Source organism: Xenopus tropicalis, chromosome 5 (genome assembly GCF_000004195.4).
Source record: "Xenopus tropicalis strain Nigerian chromosome 5, UCB_Xtro_10.0, whole genome shotgun sequence".
Classification (NCBI taxonomy): Eukaryota; Metazoa; Chordata; class Amphibia; order Anura; family Pipidae; genus Xenopus; species Xenopus tropicalis.
The window spans coordinates 87,051,026-87,073,478 of record NC_030681.2 but is presented as its reverse complement, the minus strand read 5'-3'; the positions used below and the strand labels follow the sequence as shown (position 1 = coordinate 87,073,478).

Here is a 22,453-nt window from a genome sequence, read left to right as displayed (position 1 = left end):
CAGAACTGAATTGATATACAAACGAAGCAGATTCTGCTAGTGCAGGGGTACCCAACCTTTCTTACTCGTGAGCCACAAGCAAACGTAAAAAGACTTGGAGAGCAACACAAGCGTCATAAAAGTTCATAGAGGTGCCAAATAAGGGCTAAGATTGGCTATTAGGCAGCCTCTATGCACGCTTAGTTTATCAGCTTATTTGGTAGTAAATCTTGTTTTTATTCAATCTATCTCTAACTCTAACCTAACTTTAACTAATAATAGTTTTTTCCTGAAAAGCCAATTGCAAATAGTATCTGTTTGATACTTTCCATATAAAAGATGTACTATGTATACTTTGCAACGTTCTTTTAAAGGAACAGTAACACCAAAAACATTTATATATTTTAAAGAAATTAAACTATAATGTACTGCTGCCCTGCACTGGTAAAAGTTTTGTGTTTGCTTCAGAAACATTACTAGAGTTTATATAAACCCTGGTGTGTAGCCACGGGGGCAGCCATTCAAAAGAAGAAAAGGCACAGGTTATATAGCAGCTAACAGATAAACCCTGTAGAATACAATGGTGTCTTATCGGTTATCTGCTATGTAACCTGTGCCTTTTCTCCTTTTATCCAGCTTGAATGGCTGCCCCCATGGCTACACAGCAGCTTATTTATATAAACTATAGTAGTGTTCCTGAAGCAAACACCCCAGTTTTACCAGTGCAGGGCAGCAGTACGTTATGTTTCAGTTACTTTAAAACACTTTAAATTTTTGGTGTTACTGTTCCTTTAAGATACTAGTATGTGAATGCTGCAGCCCCCCCATTAGTTTTTGCTTTCTATTGGAGAGGTACACAAAGGGCAAATAGTGCAGTTGCCACTTTATGCCAGTGCTAGATATTGCATAACTGATGAGCTGCACCTCCCTGTGTTGCTGTTCAGCATGCTGTGTGTGACACCCCAGGATGCTAGCAGCGATGTCAAACATAATCACATATTGAGAATCAATTCAGGTACAGGCTGAGAATGGTCAGCGAGAGTTGTGTGACCTTTGGATCTCAAGGTAGGCTCTTTGTCTCACAAAGTATCGGTATCATGTTAACATATGTAACATCAGTGTTTCTTCCCAACATTTTTTACCTCTATTTTTGATGAATTAGCAACAGCTCACCATTAAATGGAAATGCACCATGCCTATGAGATGGTGCTATAATGATCATCACTGGTACTGCATGCACATTTTAGATGTGATTTTATTATATTATTTTTTAGCAGTGTCACAATTGTTCTGCACAAGTTTACAGTTTTTTTTTGTTTTTTTTTCATTTAGGGTCCTGATTTTGTACATATGAATTCATATCTAATTTAATACAATTTAATCTTCAAGTTACAAAGTTAGTTATCACATTTGTATGTGTATATACTTAGGATAAAGCAATTTTCCACAATTATGGCAACTTGGAATATATTTAGCTGGCAGTAAATGCCCTGCGGGTTATTTAACACAGCACTAAGCCAAAGCAGGTGGTGCCTTGTACTATGGGGCATTATTTGATGCATAATTACTATCTCAGTGGGAAATGATGTCTGCAGAAGAATAAATTAACAATTTCAAAGAAAAGTTCAATTTGTGCTAGTTACATGCATCTTAGATATGGATAAAAAACCGCATATGTCTGTCTACTTTCTTCTTTTTTCTGCAATTCCTAAAAAATCCAGGGGTAGATTAAAAAAAAACTCTATTTTTTCCTTAGGTTATTACTTTTACACTTTTACCATATCCATCTGTTTTTTGAAGTATTTGTTACAAGGAAATTCAGAACCTTTTGGGGACGTACACCACAGATTATTCTATAGCAGAGTGCTGTAAACCTTTTAAAATATATATATAATATTATAATTTATTACACACATAGTTATAAAGGTGTATTCACCAGTCTGTAACCTAAATGTCTAGTAATAACTGTGTAAGGCAAAAGGGGAAAAAATTGCAAGAGAGTTTATTTCATGTTTTGGTCCCTAACCAGGACCAACAGGAAGCAATTTCTCATTTCCTGTTGATCCAAGGCTCGGAGAGCTGAACCATTTTTCTTATTGATTGAAACTATATTTTTTTTTTTTTATCAAGTGTGTGTTATGCGCTTTTTGGTAATTTTCTTCTCAAGGGCTAAACTATCAGATTTTGTCTGTCGGATTTTATCCGACCTACAATTCTTGTCATGCAACAGCACAAGATTTTATAGAACCTTATAAAATTTGATCCCCACAGCTATAATGTAAGTTGGATGGCGTCTTATGTTCTTGAGTCTACATCCAACAGTAAATGTAGCCATACACGTAGCAATTTTTGATGCAAGAAAGTTCTTCCTCACCCTCCACAGACGTTCAGAGCTGAATAGTCGGATATGGAGGTAGAAGCAATAGGAATTCTACCTCCTTCTGCCGATTCAGCCCTGAAGGTTGATTTTGCTAGGGCGCCTTATCAAAATCTTTAAACCTGGCCGATCGGCGAGTTTACCGATATCCCCAGCCTTTTGCGATATTGGTCGCCTCACTGAGTCGCCATGCACGCACCGAATATCGTATGAAACCATCGGTGCGTGTATGGTGATCTTAATGGGCTTATTTATTAATTTTTGAGTTTATGGATTCAAGTTTGTTTTTTTTTTAAATCAAGTAAACTTGTATATTGAGTGTTGTTTATTTATTAATAAGGAAAACTCGTTCAAATAAACTCACATCTCTAAGAACTCAAGGGTTTGAGAATACTACGACCTTTGCCTATGACAACTCCCATTGACTTCTATGGAAACTCGCAAGCTTTTAAATGGCGAATTTTTACATTCCAGTTTTTGTTTTTTTGGGGGCAAATAACTTGAACTGAGAAAAAAAAATCAAAATCAACCATTGATAAAGTGTATTTCCGTGTCTGTCCAACACCATCAGTTTTTATCTTGTTAAATGCAGGCAGGCATGTTTCGCGTCAGATGTTCCATGTAATTTACATCTCAGATTTTTCTATTAGTCTTGGTATATTTTGACTGATGCGACTACATCCAATTTGTAGGATGCATTCTGTTGATCTGACACCATCCTACAAAAAGCTTGTGTGTAGTCTAGTTCTTATTATTTAGGAGAACAAAGTATAAAAGTTTTTTGTGAATGTTCCCAGTGGCTGCTTATTTATCAACATTTCTTAAACACTACTTGCTACTTCTTATCTGAAAAACACTAGGTCCCAAGTATTCTAAATAATAGCTTTACTTCTATTCTTAAAGCAGCAACACATTCTGCAGTGCTGCTCAGTAGAATGCTCTATTCATCAAGCATACAGATTATATAAAAAACCTGACTGACAGGGCCCCTGCTCTGTATAACAAAATCCTAACCTATGGCAATACAAGTTATTTGCTTGCATGTGCCATAATCACAGTGTTTCTCATTTTATGCTTATGGCATGTTAGGTAAAACAAATTTTCATCAAACAAGCACAAACAATACTAAATGGCCTTTACCATAGAATCTCCATTTGTAGGTCTTGTCAAACAACCAGATCTTATGGAGTGTCAACGGCTTAAAGGGCACAATTATAGGTTTTCAAAACAAGAATTATTATGTATGAATTTAATTGCTGAATACTTTTGTGTCCCATATGTCTGTAGGAAGGATGTCTAATCTAAAAAACCAGTAATCAGAAAGTTCTAAATTGCATGTTGACATTCTTACATAAAGCTCATGTTAATCAAATAATTCACATCACATCCATAGAGCTCATGTTAATCAAGTAATTCACATCACACAAATTTATCTGTAAAGCTTGTCCATACATACACCAATATAATTGTACAAAACATAGCTTTGTATGACTTTTTTAGACTGTGTGCGGGCTCTAAATTATCGCACCAATAATTTTCGTGCCATGCCGATCGGTCATTTAATCGATCAGACAGGTTAGAAAATTTCGGTCTGATAACAAGAAAATCTGTGCGTGTATCTGATGATATCCTTGGTTGACCTACAATGCGTTTCCAGAAAGTCATTTTCCTACGATTGGTGTCTGGCAACTATTTCAAGTTCAGTACATCCTCCAATGTGTTATTTTTTAGGGCTTTTTATCCTACAATTTTAGTCTGAATGTTAGTTTTAGATCTTTGCATTTAAACATACAATCGATATTCAAACGTTTGCTGGAGTCTAAAATCTGAATGTGTATGGCTGCTTTAAGGGTAGCGCCACACAGGGCTCATTCATCCCTTTAGATTAGAGGAACGGAGCTTCCATTTAAAGCAGCGTAGGTGGTTTTTCACTGTGAGGGTAGTGAGGTTGTGGAATGCCCTTCCTAGTGATGTTGTAATGACAGATTCTGTTAATGCTTTTAAGAAGGGCCTGGATGAGTTCTTGAACAAGCATAGTATCCAAGGCTATTGTGATTCTAATAGCTACAGTTAGTATTAATGTTTGTAAATATAGTTTATTAATGTGAGTGTATAGATAGGTAAGTATAGGTTTGTGTGTGCTGGGTTTACTTGGAAGGGTTGAACTTGATGGTCTTTTTTTCAACCCTATGTAACTATATGTACGCAGGCAGAGAATCAGCCCCTACCCTGGTACCAGCCTGTTACCTTGCCTGCACCCAGACGCATTGCCTCCTCCTAGGTGCAGGCAAATATGGTGGATGTCAGACAAAAAACGAGAGACTTTTCTGCGTCTGCCTTCACCTGGGTGAAGACAATGCTTCTGGATACAGGCAAGCTAGGAGGCTAGTGCTAGTGGGCTGATTCTAGCTGAAAATCAGCACCGTGTGACACTATCCTGATAAAAAAAAAAACGTACCTTGTACTTGATGATATCGGTAATCCATATTGGTGACAAAACAATCCAGTTGGGTTTACTTAAAAAATATTTTTTTTTTGGAGAAGGAAAGGCTAATAAAGAGTTAATCTTCATCAGTTAAGCTGCAGGCATACCTTCAGTTGTCTCAATAGTGCCCTTAAGTCTCCCCATATTTCACCTGTTCAGATGATCAGAACCCAAACAGGAAGAAAAAATGCTGAGCTGTGTAGAAAGAAAGTTCCCATAATGCCTCGCTCCTGCATGGACACACAGACCAAGTGAACATGCTCACTTAGTAAGACTATGAGTCAGCTTCCTGCTGATTGGCTCAGATCCTCATTCCGGAGTGGGGGAGTGAGTTCTCAGCATTCTTGAGGGAGGGGGAGCAGGAGAGGGGAGACAGCAGAGAGCTGCGTGTCTCTGGCACATGACATTATAGACACAAGAAATCTTTTCACAGAGAAGTCAGTGCAGCATTTCTGTGAGCGCTTATGGCTGTATTTACATAGACCTTTCTGATAAAGCTTACTTCGTTTTTACCTTTCTTTCTCCTTTAAAGTATGAAGATTCAAATTACCGAATGATCCCTTATTTAGGAAAATCCCAGCGCCCAAGCATTTTGGAAAATAGGGTCCAGACCTGTAATTACTTTGATAACCATGCGTTGATGCTGCTGGATCCTTCACCAAATCTTCAATTTTAACAACATCTAAATTACTACTATACGATGATTGGGATCGCTTGGAATGTCTTTGTAGGTGTTCAAGCTTACTAGTCTTTCCATTGGAATGTACCACATTCAGACAATTAATTAATTAGCCAAACGTATTTTTTTTTTTTTTTTTTTTTCAAGAAGTACCCAGAGAGAAATACTGAATGTCTGGACATAATGCTATGCTTACTCTCAAGTTGTGATTCCCAAACTGTAGGGCTGGAACTACATATGGGAACCAAATGTTGGACCTTGTGTTAGCCATTTGTTAAAACCAGAAAATATAGCGTAGATGATACCTTTATTGGATATATTGGCGCTTTATAAATAAATGTTAATAATAATAACTAAAATGTGAGCTTTCAGGATTTTCTGCTTCAGGCATGTTGCCTGTTATACTAAAGGTTTTTTCTGATTTTCTCTAACCTTAAACCTATCTGCTGATCGTTTTGCATGAGATTTATTACCCAAGTCAATCTACCAAATGACACATCATCTACTGCTACATGCGCTCCGACAGTCAGTCCTTTCTCAGATGCAGGTCTATCTCCCTTATTGTTACTCTGGCCTGCCCTACATTTTTATTCAGTGACTTTAATATTTTTTTTTTTTTTCTTAGCTAATCCAGAGAACAACCTACATTTAAATTTTGGCAACCTGGATATGCGTATGTCTCTCTTGTTTTTGCCATTTTTGATAAATCTAACATTTCTAAAGTGATAGTCTTATTATTTAAAAGAATTGAGAACACTGAGCTTTTTTTTAATTGGTGTTGTGCTTGTTATGAATTTTCTGAAGAAATAATGCTCAGCTGCTAGTTCCCATAGCAACAGCTATTTGTATGATCCTGCATTTTAAGAAACCTAAGCTTTATAGATTAGTGGACCAGCAGGCAGGTTAGATTGCTGCATCTATTTACTGTAAAATGTGCTATAATAAGCTTGGTTGTCTTTACTATGACTAAAGCTGGGCATACATTATTAGATCTCCTCACTTGGCACGGGCGCCAAATAATTGGGACTTTCCCTGTTATGCCCACCTAAGGTGGCACAGCAATGGTGATACAGGCCATTGGGCCAAGCACCTGATCAACATACCGATGTGGTCCTTGATCCAAGGGGAAGATGAAACCTGTCCAGTTGACATCTGGCCGGTTTTTGGCCAGATATTGGATGAGCAGGCCCATGGAGGTCCCCATACGTGAGCAGATACGCTGCCAAATTGTTCTGAAGTGGCTGAATCGGCAGCTTTAATCTGCCCCTGTATGGCCAGCTTTAGTTGTGCAAACCACTATACTGCTAGATTCAGCTGAGGCATTCTACTTGGGAAAAATTAAAGATGTCCCCAAATTTATTTTAAACTGGCTTAGTCTTTCATTTTTTGTTTTTTTTGTTGAGCTTACACATGTTTGTATTCATTCAAGTGAATTTCAAGAACAATTATCCAGGGCTAAATATTTCAGAAATCAACACAGTTTCTTGCTGCTGTGCTTGTGTCTGTTCGTAGTCTGCTCTGATTGGTTGGCATCTGCTCTAACATGCAAGAAATATACAATATATATACAGGTATGGGATCCCTTATCCGGAAACCCGTTATCCAGAAAGCTCCGAATTACGGAAAGCCTTTCTCCCATAGACTCCATTTTAATCAAATAACTCAGAATTTTAAAACTGATTTCCTTTTTCTCTGTAGTAATAAAACAGTACCTTGTAATTGATCCCAACTAAGATATAAATAATCCTTATTGGATACAAAACAATCCTATTGGGTTTAATTCATGTTTTATTGATTTTTTTAGTAGACTTAAGGTATGGAGATCCAAATTACGGAAAGACCCCTTATCCAGAATACCCTTGGTCCCGAGAATTCTGGATAATGGGTCCTATACCTGTATATGGTATATATCGATACATTTTGCTTTATTGTATTCCCATTGAATGCGGTACTATGCTTAAATTAAATCATGTATAATGTGGGATATCCTGTTGGAGTGAGGTTTTAGCAAAGTCTGGCAAAGTAATAGGGACAGTCTGTCCTTGTATATGTGCAATCATGGAACATTTTAAAGCAAAATATGTTATGACCATATTTATAAATGCTGTATATCAAGCTGTAATTCTCCTCCTATCACAGTTCATGAACATTTGTGAAACAAGCAGCTAAAAGTTGATTTCCACCCAAAAAAATGTTTTGTACATAATGAATGGAAATATAATTCTAAGCAACTTTCCTGTATACATACATTCAAACATGTTTGTTTTGAAGTTGTGTAATGGTCTTTGCTACTGAAAGCAGTGTTTGACTGTTTATGTATAAATATTGCATCGAATTGCAGTTGCATTTACAGATTATATTAAATATTCACTGATTTTAATGTATATGGGAACTGCTTTAGAGTTACATTTCCATTCATTATGACATTTTCAAGAGGGCATCATAATAGTTGTGTATATGACGCTAGCAATAACTTGTACAGAGATACCATGTGTCTCATATGTGTATTATATATAAATATACATGTGCATTTCTCTAGTTATCATAACACTGCAGAAAAATTTTAGGTTATAGTGCTCAGATTGATCACTGTTCAAGTAGTGGTATCAGAGCACTGGGGCAATTTCAGGGAATCGCCGAAAAAGACTCGCGAGTCTTTTTCGGCGATTCCCTGAAATTGCCCCGCCTCGTCTGCCATCCCGCCGGCGACTTACATGTTCGCCGGTGGGATGGCAGGGGTAGGCAACTCGGGGAGATTAGTCGCCCGCGAACAGGGAGTTTTATCGCGGGCGACTAATCTCCCCCGTGTGCCAGAGCCCTAAGGCATGGGCATTGTAGCTGAGCAACAGTTGCAAACACTACCGGTTTTTAATCCCTGATTAGGCAATAGACACGTGATTGCTATCATATTGACATTTTTCCTGTTTCTCTTCTGTTTGTGTGCAACTCTGGCTATTTAAGTTTTCCATCAAATTTTGTCATGTTTGATTTGAATTATTTGGTTTCTGTTACGTGATATGTGATTTTATATATATACATACATATATATATATATATATAATCATTTTTTTTTGTGCTGCAGGTTAATACACTACCGTAATGGTAAAAATGGAACAAAGTCCTTATGTGTAGTAATTATTTTGATATAAAGTATATTATTTGAATCTACTAATTAGACCAAAGGAAAACAAAGTATAGCTGATATCAGGGAAACAAAACCAAGGTTTAATACACACTGCAAACCTATGAACCCTCATCAAATAAACTAAATTACTTGCACTAAACTAAATTAGTGCAAGTCAAAGTAAGTGGTGTGATACCTTGAGATCAAATGAGCATGAGCATTTATCACATCTAAATTCCAAAGGAAGGGTTATAAGCAAATAATTATAATTTTTAAATATTATTTCCTTTTTCTCTGTAATTATAAAACAGTACCTTGTACTTAATCCTAACTAAGATATAATTAATCCTTATTGGAGGTAAAATAATCTTATTGGGTTTATTTAATATTTAAATGATTTTTAACAAACTTAAGTTATGGAGATCCAAATTATGGAAAGACCCCTCATCCAGGTCCTGAGCATTCTGGATAACAGGTCCCATACCTGTACTACTACAGGTATAGAATATATCATCTAGAATGCTTAGGACCTAGAGATCTTTCCGTCTGCTCAAAATCATAAACCCATTAAGATTGTTTTGCCAACTATATGTATTTATGTAGCTAAATTAGTTAGTGTTTTATTATAACAAAAGGAAAGCCATTTTTTAAATTAAAATTTGCAAAATGTCTTTCTGCCTAACAGCTAAGCTTATTAAGTAAATTGCATTTTTCTTTTTGACAGACCCTCTTTGAGTATGCTGAAAAATGGAAGGCACCTGAAGACTCTCTCTCTCTTCTGGAAGTCTATACTGTGGCAATCCAAAGCTACTCTAAAGCACGATCATACCTTACCTCAGAGTGTGAGAACGTAGCTTTGGTTCTGGAGAGACTAGCTTTGTAAGTATTTGTATTTTTGTTTGATTTAAAAGGGATTTTTTTTGTCAGTATGTGTCACAAAGAATGTTACATTGCTAGTTTTTGTTCAAGTCTTGGCATGTATTTGGTGTATTTTGTATGCTGTCAATAGTATATTGATTGGTCTGCACTTTTCACTTGCAGTGGCACTAGTAGCTATACATTGTGTAAGTTATACAGTAATTAATAGTATAGACTTTGTGTTACTTTGGGATAAAACTTATTGGCAGAGAAATATAAACATTAATTGTACATGATTTTGTTTTGTTTGGATTAAAGTATTAAAAGAAGCAGCTGTATGCCACAGTATTTTGGGGCAACAAAACCTGGGTGCTAGTACAAAACAATGCACTGGAACAAGGACAGCACTCCTAGGATTTAAAGAATTGTGAGCAAAATGTAAATGCAAAAATAGAAAGTTTTATTAATCATCGTTTCGGTCTCACACAGAAACCTTCATCTGGAGTGAATTTACATTTTGCTCACAATTCTTTATCTGTCTATACCAGAGGTCCCCAACGTTTTTTAATCGTGAGCCATAGTCAAATGTAAAAAGACTTGCAGAGCAACACAAGTATCATAAAGGTTCATGGGCTAAGATTGCCTATTAGGGAGCCTTTTTGCACACTACAGGAGGCTTTATTTGGTAGTAAATCTTGTTCACCAAAACTTGCTACCAAGTCGGGAATTAAAAAAAAAACAACTACCTGGTTTGGGGGCAATGAGAGCAACATCCGGCCACTGGTTGGGGATCACTGGTCTACATAATACTAAGTCTTTGTAATGTCACATAGCACCATTAGCTGGGAATCATCTCTATGTCTTGCTTCTAACCCTTAGCAGTTATTTGGTGGCATTTCCTTCCCTTCAAATATCCTATCAATATTTGATTTGCTGCACCTTTATGTACATTATTTCATTGTATATAACTGTTACCTACACAATTTAACTTTTAATTATTAATATTGCCTACAGGAGCTGTGTTCAACTTTTATTGTGCTTGCCACATGAATTACCTGATGATCATTGGGAGAAATTTCAGTGCTCAATAAAGGTACAAGATATGTTTTTATTTATTTATTTTTTTGATAGATGTAACATGTTCAGCATATATATTACTTGTGTTTTATATAGAAGCAGAGATTTTTAGGGTTGCACAAAATCCACGATTAGGATGAATTCCAGCGCTTTTTGCAGTCTTCAGCCAAACAAATCAGAACATTCAGTGCTGCAATGTCATGTTACTTTAAAGTCCAGGACAATGGAACACAACAATTTTCTGCTCATAGATGATAAAATGTTTTTTTGTTTTTTGTTTTTTTTTTTATATTTTTCTCAAGTTTGAGCATGCTTATTAGGGTTTAGATGCTGGTTAGATATGGCTGAATCCTTTTTGAAGTTTTGAATTAGGTGAATCCCTAGTGATACATAGCTCTGTTTTAGGCTTACAGATTGGCCAACTGAGGGAATTTGAGTTGACTTGTCCTTTTAACATGGAATTTTTGTCTTTTTAAAAGTCTTTTTAAATTTTATTCCAGGAGGTGCAGACAAAACATCTTGCATTCAGTACAGTAAGTTAGCTACACAAACCATATTACTTCAGGGCAAACAAGGCTTTAGGTTAACGTTTAGCTGATTGATATTTCCATGGGTACCATGAGAGGAAAACAAGCAGAAATGTTGGCAGGGTTCCTGTCGATGTAGGAGTCCCAGACTGCTGCAAAGGGGTTGCAGTTATCAGTGAAAGATTTGGGTTCGACCAGGCCAGGGCATTCTTTTTGTGAATAGGTGTGGACAGGTAGGTGTAAGGAGCCCCAGAATTACCTATAGCAACCCTAATTGTAGGATCACCAACAGATGAAGCCACATAAGGCAGACTAATTGAGAGGTAAACACAGCAGAGAACGTTTGGATTTTTTGTCAAATAGCAAACAAACAAAAAAGCAAAACAAAGGACAAGAGGCCACCCCTTTAGACTTAAAGGGGATGTAAAGTAATTTTTTTTTTTTTTTTAAATGCATGTATTCTTAGCACTGAATGATACAGATTTGTAATATATGTATGTTACATTTTTTTTTACCTGTTCTGAGATACAAGCAATCATTTTTGCATCTTTCCTTTTCTCCCTTGATCGTGATCCCCCTTGAAGTTGGCCTCTGGCCCTCCCACTACCTGGTGCGAGAGGCAGCAATTCCAGAACAAATATGTAGATGTTTGAGGGTTAAGCTGGCCATACACGCACCTATAAAATCAGTTTTGTGCAGTTTTTGAACTGTGTGTGTCAGAATTATTGTCCCAACAATTTTCGTACCATGGTGATCGGTCATTTCGTTGATCGGCTAAGTTAGGAAATTTTGGTTGGATAATGATAAAATCTGCACATGTATCGTGTATCTGACGATATCCTTGGGGGACCTACAATGGAAGCCACTTTCATACAATTGGTGTCTGCCAAATATTTCATGTTCAGATCATCCTCAAATTTGTTTTTCTTAGGGCTTTATCCTTCGATTTCAGTCTGAAGGTTAGTTTGTTTAGTTGATTTTAAATGTACAATCGATATCCGGAAAAAAAAATTAAAATCTAAATGTATATGGCCAGCTTTAAACACCCTTGACCTCTGTCTAACAGTTAAGCATCAGAGAGTCAGAGTTGCACCAATACTAACGCTATCCTGTACAATGTTTATTATTTTAAATGCTTTTTTAATGATATCGTGCTAAAACTCTACTTCCAGTCTACTCAAAAAGTAGAAAGGGCAACATTCACTGTGCAGGATCCAACATGCGTCTACTCCTATCCTGAGCAAGAGAAAAAAACCGAACTCAAATTGTTGGGGCTGTACAGAGGATTTTTTATTCTGTCTGTTAACAGTAAAGGCAGCACACAAGTCAGCACACAAGTCAGCTATAAATTTAAGGACTACAGAAAATCCCATAAAGTCAGCACGCTCTTCACTACTCGCTGCTCTTACAGACTTGAATTACACAGTTGCAATAGTTGACTTCTGGTTTTTCTCTACTTGCTCGGGCTAGGAGGAGAAGTTGGCCACCGCATATTGGATCCTACACTGTGGATGTCTCCCTTTCACCTTTTTTGATTAGACCGGAAACAGAGTTTTAGTAAGGTATTTTTAATAAAGCATTTAATGTATTTGTGCAGGATAGAGCTAGTATTAGTGCAGGGTAGAATTTTTTTTTTTTTACTTAAAATTGTGTGTAAATGTAGCAGAATGTGTGTAGATTTGAATCTGGTTGATTCCGATCATACTGCATGAATATCTGAACATGTATAACCTTATGGGATGTCCTTATTCTGCAATGCGATGTCTAATTAATTAAAGGACAGAATTCTGTTCAAATGAGTGGATTTGCCTTTTTTTTTTTTTTTTTTTTTTAATTTAATTTACTCCTTCTGCATTCAGTAGACTATTTTATAGGCAACCCTCTCACAGATCAGTGACAGACATTCTGTTGGGTGGATGTAGCACCTATAAGATTCAAGGATGCTGGTTCTTCGCTCCATTTTGCAGCATTATGACCTAACAGCTATCCATATGCAGTGGTATCTGATTGAAGTTGCTGTCTGCATAGAGAATTAACCGCTGAACCACCTACTTGCTGTTATTTTTACTATGGAGTAGGTAGAGGCCTTTTGAAGCTTTTTTTTTTATTTTTTTAAAGGTTCATTGAAAGTTAATTGCCAAATTGTTTCAAAAAGCATATTTTATTTAATTTTACAGCAGCCTTCGGATTAACACCACCATGTTCTGCACCACTGGACAATAAAAAAATATACAAGAATGCATTATTAAAAAGGGAACAGGGTGATTTAAAAAATCATTTAAACCCTATACTTAATTTCAGATAGTACAAGACAACATATCAGATGTTGAAACTGAGAAATGTTATTGTTTCTTAAAAATATATGCTCATTTTGAATTTAATGCCAGCAACACATTTAAAAAAATAAAAATAAAAAAATATATATATATTGGCACAGGGCCATGTTTCCTGCTGAGAAAGTGAAATGTTCCTCCATTCTTGCCTGATATTGTATTTCAGCTGCTTAACAGTTTGGGGTTTTGTTTGTCATATTTCACAAAGTGCCAAATATTTACAGTGGCCAGTATAGCATCCAGACTCTTACTACAGAGCCATGCTGTTGTAATGTGTGCTGAATGCAATTTGGCATTTTCTTGCTTAAATAAGGGAAGGTCTTCCCTAAAAAAGATGTTTGAATTGGAGCATATGTTGCTTTGAAAACTGAATAGATAAAGTTTAGCAATAATAGTGGCTTTCCAGATGTGCAAGCTACCAGTGCCATGTGTGCTAAAGCACAAGCGTGGCATCCATAATTTTGAAAAGAAATTTCAAATTTTGATTCGTCAGACTACTTGAAATTTTTCCACTTCGCCAACCTCAAATGAGCTTGGACCCAGAGAAGGTGGTGGTGTTTCTGGATTATGTTTTTATGTGGTTTCTACTTCGGATGGTAGAGTTTGACTTGCATTTGTGGTTCACACACAACTGTTTTCGTAAGTATTCCTGAGCTGATGCAGTGATTTATAAAAAATTCTATAGAATCATGTCTGTTTTTAATGCAGTGCAGCCTGAGGGCCCGAATATCATGGCCATCTAATATTGGCTTTAAGTCTTGTTTTTGCTTACAGAAAGTTCTGTGGGTTCTCTGAATCCTTGAATTATGTTATGTACTGTAAATGAAATCCATATTTTTGCAATGTTATGTTGAATGTTACATTTAAATGATTGTAACATTTTCCTGCACATTGTTTTACTCAGTGGTGAGCCCCTCTCCATCTTCTACTTCTTTTAAAACATGTGACTAGCATCAAAATGAGCATAATATTTTTTTTTTTATACAATTCTCAGTTTCAGCATTTAATATGCTGTGTTTGTACTATGCAACTAAAAATAAGTTTTCCATTATTTGCAAATCATCCCATTTTCTTTTTATTTGCATTTTACACCCAACTGTTTGGAAATGGGCTTGTATAATAGCTGATATGGGGTGCCTATTTGATACTTTTCCCAGCATTTCTACCTCTGTTATCACTAGTGATGAGTAAATCTGTCCCGGCGAAAAATTAAAAAATCGCCTGCAACAGTGAGAAGCCTACACCTTGTATCACTAATATATGTGTCAGATTATCAGTACAGATTACAGTACAGATATCGGAAACCCATTATCCAGAAAGTTCCAAATTACAGAAGGGCCATCTCCCATAGACTCCATTTTAATCAAATAATTCACATTTTTCAAAATGGTTTTTGGGTTTAATTGCTGTTTAAATAAATTTTATTAGCAGACTTAAGGTAGGAGATCCAAATTACAGAAAGACCCCTTATCCAGAAAACCCCAGGCCCCAAGCATTCTGGATAACGGCTCCCATACCTGTATATATTTTTGGACTCTGCTCTTCTCTAGAGGACTGCTGCCTTATATCGGTTTATGTTTCACTTCTGATATCCTTTTACTTCCAGGTTGCTCATATGCTGTTGACTGAAAATGGTAGCCATGAGCTCTCCATTCTGTACAGTCTTTCTCAAGAAAGTGGAGTGTGGAAGAATCCAGTACTTACAAATATTATTAACCTAGAGCCACTGGATCAGTATCAAGGTAAACAGGGAAATGAAGCAAATTTGAAGAATAAAGGTTTTGCATACATATGGAGCCTTTGTTGTTTTTTAAGCTAAATGAATTAGAATTTTATAAAAACTGAAGTACTTTTCATTCTGAAAATGGTCTGAAAAGCAACAGTATTGGTGGTTTTAGGAGCTTTCCGTTAGTTAGAGGAAATTGTGGGCACATTATGGCCAAGTGAAAAGCACCATATGTCATAGCCCTAAGGAGAGATTGTGATGGTGCCACAAATACTGCTATGTTACTGCAATTTTTTTTTGTAGTGTCTATTATTATTAACACGTATTTATAAAGTATCAACATATTCCATGGTGCTGTGTATACATTGAACATAAAGGATTAAATACAAAAGCAACCGATGACTGATACAAGCATTAAAGAGGGTCCTGTCCAAACAGAAGAGGGGATTAGGAAACAAGATGCAAACAAGAAGTGCTTCCAGTTCAAGATTAAAGATTAATGTGAGCAAAATAAATAGAATTTATGCTGAAAATACATTCTATTGTTTTGCTTAAAAAGTGCATATTTCTTTATATTTGTATTCTAAAACAGTGAAACAGTGACAGAGCAATATTTGCTTTCACTCTTACTCATACTATTTTACCAGTTTTTCTAACTGCAGATGCTGAGTTCTGTATAAAAAGCCCTTTCACTCTATATTTGCACTGTTTTGGTTTACTGATAAGCAGAAGTCCATCATGTAGAGAGGTTTAGTCCTGTGACACACGGGGAGATTAGTCACTGCGCACAAAGTTTCCTCTCAAGGCAACTTCCGCGACTTCTGCGGCGCCGCGTATGCCATCCTACTGGCGATATACATTCTAACCAGTGGGATGGCATTTTGGGGAGATATGTCACGCCGCAACTAATCTCCCCATGTGTCACAGCCCTCATCTGTTCAATGGTAATCTAATTATCTACTATACAAAAACCAAACATAGTAGAGGATCTTTAGTTTTGATGTCTGCCCTGTTTAGGCCAAGAAACAACAAAAGCCATTGATATGACATAATTAAAACTATTGGCAAAAGTATGGTCCTCACAAACCCTATCTATTGAACTCCCGTTGAACAAGGGGTATATTGCCCCTTTCAGTTGAATGGAGGATGCTCCCTCTAGCTAACATCACTTTAGACCCTCAACAGCGGAGTAATGAGCATCCTTGTGTTGTAGATATTTTACACTTGTTGGAAACTGCAAGATTACGCTGACAAACTAAAGTTTTTGTTCCTTTTTCATTTCTGCATAAAAGTTTTTTTTATTTGATATTTATCTTGAGTGTTTACATGAATAATGGTCACATAATAAATTTTTATTCAGATATTTACAACCCAAAACCATTAGGAGTACCTTAGAGAAGAAACATTTCAATTAGAATAATGGGTCCAGTTTAAAATTTAGAATGCCAAGGTTTTTATGCAGCTCAGATTTTCAGGTATTGTGTTTCATGTCAAGGCTAGTGCAGGAGTCTGTTTTAATGCGGAAATATAATGTTACTTTTAGATAAAATGTTCTAGTGCTTTTTCAAGGTCAACCCTAACCATAAAAAGGATTATTGTGCAGAACACATCATCACTGATAAATATTAAAAAGAACAAATATTAGCAGCTAAGTGAATTTTTGAAGTGCAAACACTTGTCAAATGTATATATAGTTCAGAGGATATGTTGGATCACTGGTGCACCTTTACTAATGATTTATTTGTCTTGGAAGGATTGGTCTGAAAGAGGAAATTTTCCTTTGGTTAACTGAGATTTAACTTGCATTGAAGAAGGACTGACTCTCAAACAAATTTTGCTATTATAGCCCTCAGGTTAAATAGTGTAAGGCAGAGAAAAATATTATTCCTAATCTTCAAGATTTTTAGTTATTCCTGGGGCCAGTGCTCTTGACTGAGCATACATTTTGCTATTAGCACATCATATTAAGAACTTTATAGTTGCAGTTAACTAGAATTAACTATTCATTTTTCTGTTAGGAGGAAATGGCCATGTATTTCAACCCTTCAAGTCTTAACAGGTAATGTTTTACACTGATAAAATACCTTTTCTATCTGGCTCAGTCTAAGATGCATTTTTATCTACTGACTTCCAACCCCAATGGCAGGGGAGAAAATACAAAGCCATTTACTCAAAATGCATAGTTGGCTATACATGGAAAGCACTCTGTATGGAATGACATGTCACAGGGCACTTTTTGAACCAGTAAGAGTTTATAAAAATACTTGTTCCCCAGCAGTACAGTTCCGTTTGGTAGGATACAATACTGAGGCTTTTAAGTATCAATGTGTTCTCAATACACTATTGCATTTCTCTTCACTTGGATTTGTCCTTATCTTTTGTAGTAGTTGACCAGTTCCTGATGTCGGAAGGTCCAATCCTGTTGGAAATGCGAATTAAGCAACTCCTCAAGCTCAGTAAAGTGGCGGCTGCAACTGTTTTGGCGAAACTGTGTTCAGACCACCTTGAAATGAGCAAAAAAGGCAACTTTACACAACTCTACCTGACTTGTCTTTGTGCGGCTTCACCAAATATTAAGCTTATAGAGGAAGTAAGTAGAATTTTGCATGAAATCACTTGCAATGTGTAAGGGGAGCACAGATAACAGTACAGATAATACAATTCCAAGATTTCAATACCAGAATTTACCAAAGAGAAAACTGTTCTTTATGAATATTTGTATGGCACTTATTGCAGTTCGTTAGTGCTCACGTTGGTACCCCCAAACAGCAGCTTTGGAGTTAAAACAAAAAAAGACTCATTGCCTGCCATTGTGAACCTTGATTGCTAAAGACAAAGACTTTGGGGCTGATTTACTAATCCACGAATCCGAATCCCGAATGGGAAAAAATTGGATAGGAAACGAACATTTCTGCGACTTTTTTTCGTAGCCGTTAGGACTTGCGCAAATTGTCGCGTCTTTTTCGTAGCCGTTACGACTTGCGCAAATTGTCACGACTTTTTCGTATTGAGCGCTAGTAAATGGCGGGCAAACCTTTCCGATTTTTCCGTGACGGCTACGAAAAAGTCGCAACAATTAGTGTAAGTCGTAACGGCTACGAAAAAGTCGCGGCAATTTACGAAAAAGTCGCAACGGCGATGAAAAAAAATCGCAAAATACCGATCATTACGAAAAAACACATTCGGACGCTTTCGATCCGTTCGTGGATTAATAAATCGGCCCCTTTGTATGCCTGCTAAAAGCTATAATTCCCATGGAAAAATAGACTGCAGAATTCATGTGTACATTTACTGTATGAATTATATTAAACATATAATGGTGATAGATGCCTAGTATTGTCATTCAGCAACTGCTTGAAGATTGCTAAAGTAGTGGAACCTGTTATTTTGGAATTCGCTATTTCTTCTTAGGAACACTAAAATTGATTAAAGCGTATGCAGGTAATAACAATAGACCTGTTTAATATATCTAAATATTTATTTATTTTTTAAATAAAGGTAGCTTTCTTAAAACAATACTGTGTTTCCAGACATCCGTTGTGCTTCATTTTGAAACTGAGCCAACACATAGCTTGGCACTAAGTTTGGGAGCCCTCTGTTGTTTCTCCTTTATTGCTATTGGGATCATATTATATCCCTTGCATCTGTTTTAATGCTGCTTTCACATTAGTGAGAAAATTGTTGTGGCAAAGGAATAACACATACTACATGGATTGGCAATTTTCACTCAATGAAGGGGTCAACAAAGTTGAACAAAGTTGTTCAATATTGCAGAAACATTAGGACTCAATAGCACCTGTTTAAGGTGCCCCAAGGGATGAAATATAAACCTAAGATTTTTTGTTTAAAGGGGTAGTTTACATTCAACAGTTTAAATTAATATTTATGACATATGCAGTAATTCTAATACAGCTGTTGATAATTTTAAGGTGACAAGGAAATATCCATTATTTGGCATGTGAGTGCCCTTAGGGTGTTCAGAGTTCAAAAAAACAAGAGAATAAAAATATCAGCATATCTAACTTTTTAATATATATATATATATTTTTTTTACTAGATTGCCAAAGTAGATTGCAAGGATGCACTTGACATGATTTGCAATCTAGAGTCTGAAGGAGATGAGAAAACCTCACTGATTCTTTGTGCAGCTTTTCTGTCTCGTCAGCTGCAGTTTGGGGAAATGTACTGTGCATGGTGAGTGTTTTATTTTGTTTTTTGTTTCTATTTTATGAACTACACGTTAATGCCAATAACAGTTACCTCTAAAATTATGCATCGGGATATAATGTAGCAATCATCTTAATATAGGGCTATCACTCTGTGTTTCAGGCTACCACTTGGTTTTTCTTATGCAGCAAAAAAGTGTGAAGCTACAGGAATTTAAAGGGCCAGTATACTCCATTTTTTTGCATGTATGGTTTTTATTTCTTTCACAAAAAAAAGCAAAATAATTCTCTTTTTAAAAGTAGTCACATTCTACTTACTGTTCAATCAGTACAAAGCAGTTATTGAATGAGAAGCCCTCTGAATAATGAGCTGCGCCTTATCTTTAAAGGCAGCAGCTGAGGGAAAGGATGGCTTTTTTATACAGGGGGCTTGTTTTGCTTTGTCTCATAAGAACCAAAGTAAAATATGTTTTAGCACAAAACCTATTCACTAAGTTAATGTTGAAAAAGTTGATACATACTGTTCCTTTTAAATTAGTATATAACATGATAAAGGACCACAGGCAACACATACTGTTCCTTTAAAAAGTCAGCTGTATTTTACTTTTTATTATTCCCTTTGTATTCACAAATAAAAATGAGATCAGAATGTATAATGTGCAGTTTTAGATGGCTAAGCAGCTATTGCCTGGCCACAGGTTTTTAGCGGCCCTCCTGTTGTGTTTCAATAGAAGAACCCAACAGGTGGCATGAACTAGTTGCACAGCAGTGTGTTATGATGCCATTAGGACATTGGTCAGATTTGGAATATTAAAACAAACCATATTGTTTGATTATAGCCTGTCTAGACAGATACCAATCCCATCCTCAACAGTGTGTGGCAACAGTTATACTATTATACATATAGTTTCTAGAACCTTTAAAGGTGGAAAATAGTTATTTGGTGTGTACCATTTACAAAAATATGTTTGTAATGGTATTACTCCTTTAAGTAGTCTTAGTGGTATAAATGTTTTTTTCTTTTATCGACTTCAGTGAGCTACACCCTTTCATTCTTATGCTGGCCGTGGTGATATTTTAGAATGGTTAACTTAAATGTTAGGAGGTTGAATATTAAGTTAAGTCTCGTGGTTTGGGCTAATTACACTGTTGTCTAGGAATCCGTGGGTTTGCCAGATCTTTACGTGTATGCGAAGGCTTGTGCTGTTCAAAAGCAATTATTGTGCTCAAAATGCCAAGTCAAGTGGGTGATCAATTTAAAAAAAAAAATCCTTCTAGATATCATTTCAGAAAACAATGTTCCTTCAATGTGAGTTTGGTACAGCTGATTAGAAAGCTTTCCAGCCAGATGCAGATTGGCTGTGGAGAGCCTAGTATAGATTTTTATTCACTGAAAAAGGGCATCAGAGCTTTGTCCCACATCTGTAATTCATTCTCTAAAATGTATTGATAAATTACTTAAAACCTTGTTTAAGTGGTGGGTGTCAACTAAGTCCATTTTTATTTTTCCAGTAACCTTGACCTATATATCAGTCCGGGTACCTGAATTACATCAAGGAGTGTTTTTTCTTTATTTTGGTGTTTAAAAAAGCAAAAAAAGTAAAAAGGTCCGTTTCTGTTTTGTTGTTCTGCCTTATTTTATTCTTTGGGAAGCTTGTTAGTGTCCTAACAATTTACTCAGACATGCATAGCTTGGAAAGATTTTCTACCATTTATTTAGTATGAGTTTTGCCTGTATGCAACCCTGTACAGGTGAGGTTATATGTAAAAACCAAATGCATATCATCTGTACTTAATTAAACCTTGAATTGTCTTAGCCTGGACAGAGGTTTGAATTCTAATTAACAGGACTGCATGACCACATCATTTATTTAACAAAAGTATTTAACTGTCGTTTAAGGAAAACATGCTCTCATAAGCATTTACTTTTATATTTGTCTCCTAATTCTTAGTATATGATACTTGTTTACACAGGGAACTGACACTTTTTTGGAGCAAGTTACAAAGGAGAGTGGATCCATCAATACAGATATATCTTGAGAGATGCCGCCAGCTATCTCAATTGACAAAAACCGTATATCACATTTTCTTTCTGATCAAAGTCATTCAGTCAGAGGTAAGCCTTGATGATTCGATATTATAGTATGCACGTGGTCTGTAAATTGATATGATTCGTTGTCGCAACGACTAATCTCCCACAATGCCATTGCCGGTGGGGATGGCATACACGTCATCCCCACCGGCAATTTACATTCTAGCCGGTGGGATGGCATTGTGGGGAGATTAGTTGCCCTGTGTACCCCTGCCCTTTGTAAGAAACAGTAACTTTGGACTTGAAATGGCAGACTTTGTGTGGTGTTGTTGCCTGGCAGGGCATCAAGCATACATATGTATATAAAGAATAGAAACTGCAAGAACTGGTCTTTTTGCGGTAGATAATTAGATTACCAGTGCACAAATAATTTCCGCATTATGGGCTCCTGCACATCTGTAAAGCAAAACATTCATAGCACGTAAAGCACGTAGCAAGGACCAAATATGGTTTAGCTTTAGTTTTCCTGTTCGCCCCATTTAGAAGAAACAACAAAAAACATAGAATTTTTTGTGAGAAAAGCAATAGTCAAGAAGCATGTTTGGCACCAATTTCAATCATTGAACTCATATTGAACATGGAATATACTGCCCCTTCATTGGCCAGCAGCGATCAAAGCATAATGCTCTTGGCTGTTTAACATGGATGCAGTTTTCCAACCATAGCTTTTTATAATGTGCTGTTGTATACCTTGTAACAAATATTCATTTTCCAGTGAACAGTCCCTATGCCTCTTTTGTTATTGGTTGCTTTATTCTAAGTTGATATCTTTGTTAATTTAAGCGCCAGATTAACGACAGATGTGGGGAATAGTCGCTGTGATTTTTAAAAATCCAGTTGCCCCACAAAAGTAACTCTGTACAGGGCAGTATATCCCGCACACAGCAACTTGTATACTTTTTGCAAAGAGGCAGCCGTCATATCGTTTAGTTGCTGCGAATGGGTTTTTTTTAACAAAATAACAGCATCTACAAGCCCTGTCTGTCTTCGCCCTAACATTTTACAAGGATGATTATTTTCTACCTGTTAA

At 36.4% G+C, this 22,453-nt stretch overlaps 1 protein-coding gene across 2 annotated transcripts in view; it reads left to right on the top strand.

The window, feature by feature from the left end:
* znf292 (zinc finger protein 292) overlaps window positions 1-22,453 on the top strand; it is a 32,701-nt gene that overhangs the window by 2,575 nt on the left and 7,673 nt on the right. Inside the window, exons 2-8 of one of the 2 annotated variants that reach the window (XM_004914535.4) lie at window positions 9,369-9,523; window positions 10,517-10,595; window positions 15,046-15,181; window positions 17,184-17,224; window positions 17,550-17,755; window positions 19,223-19,359; window positions 21,306-21,447. In XM_004914535.4, the coding sequence (XP_004914592.2) occupies window positions 17,567-17,755; window positions 19,223-19,359; window positions 21,306-21,447 (468 nt within the window). In that variant the 5' untranslated portion in view covers window positions 9,369-9,523; window positions 10,517-10,595; window positions 15,046-15,181; window positions 17,184-17,224; window positions 17,550-17,566. The remainder of the gene's footprint in view (window positions 1-9,368; window positions 9,524-10,516; window positions 10,596-15,045; window positions 15,182-17,183; window positions 17,225-17,549; window positions 17,756-19,222; window positions 19,360-21,305; window positions 21,448-22,453) is intronic. The other variant, XM_004914534.4, reaches the window with a different exon arrangement.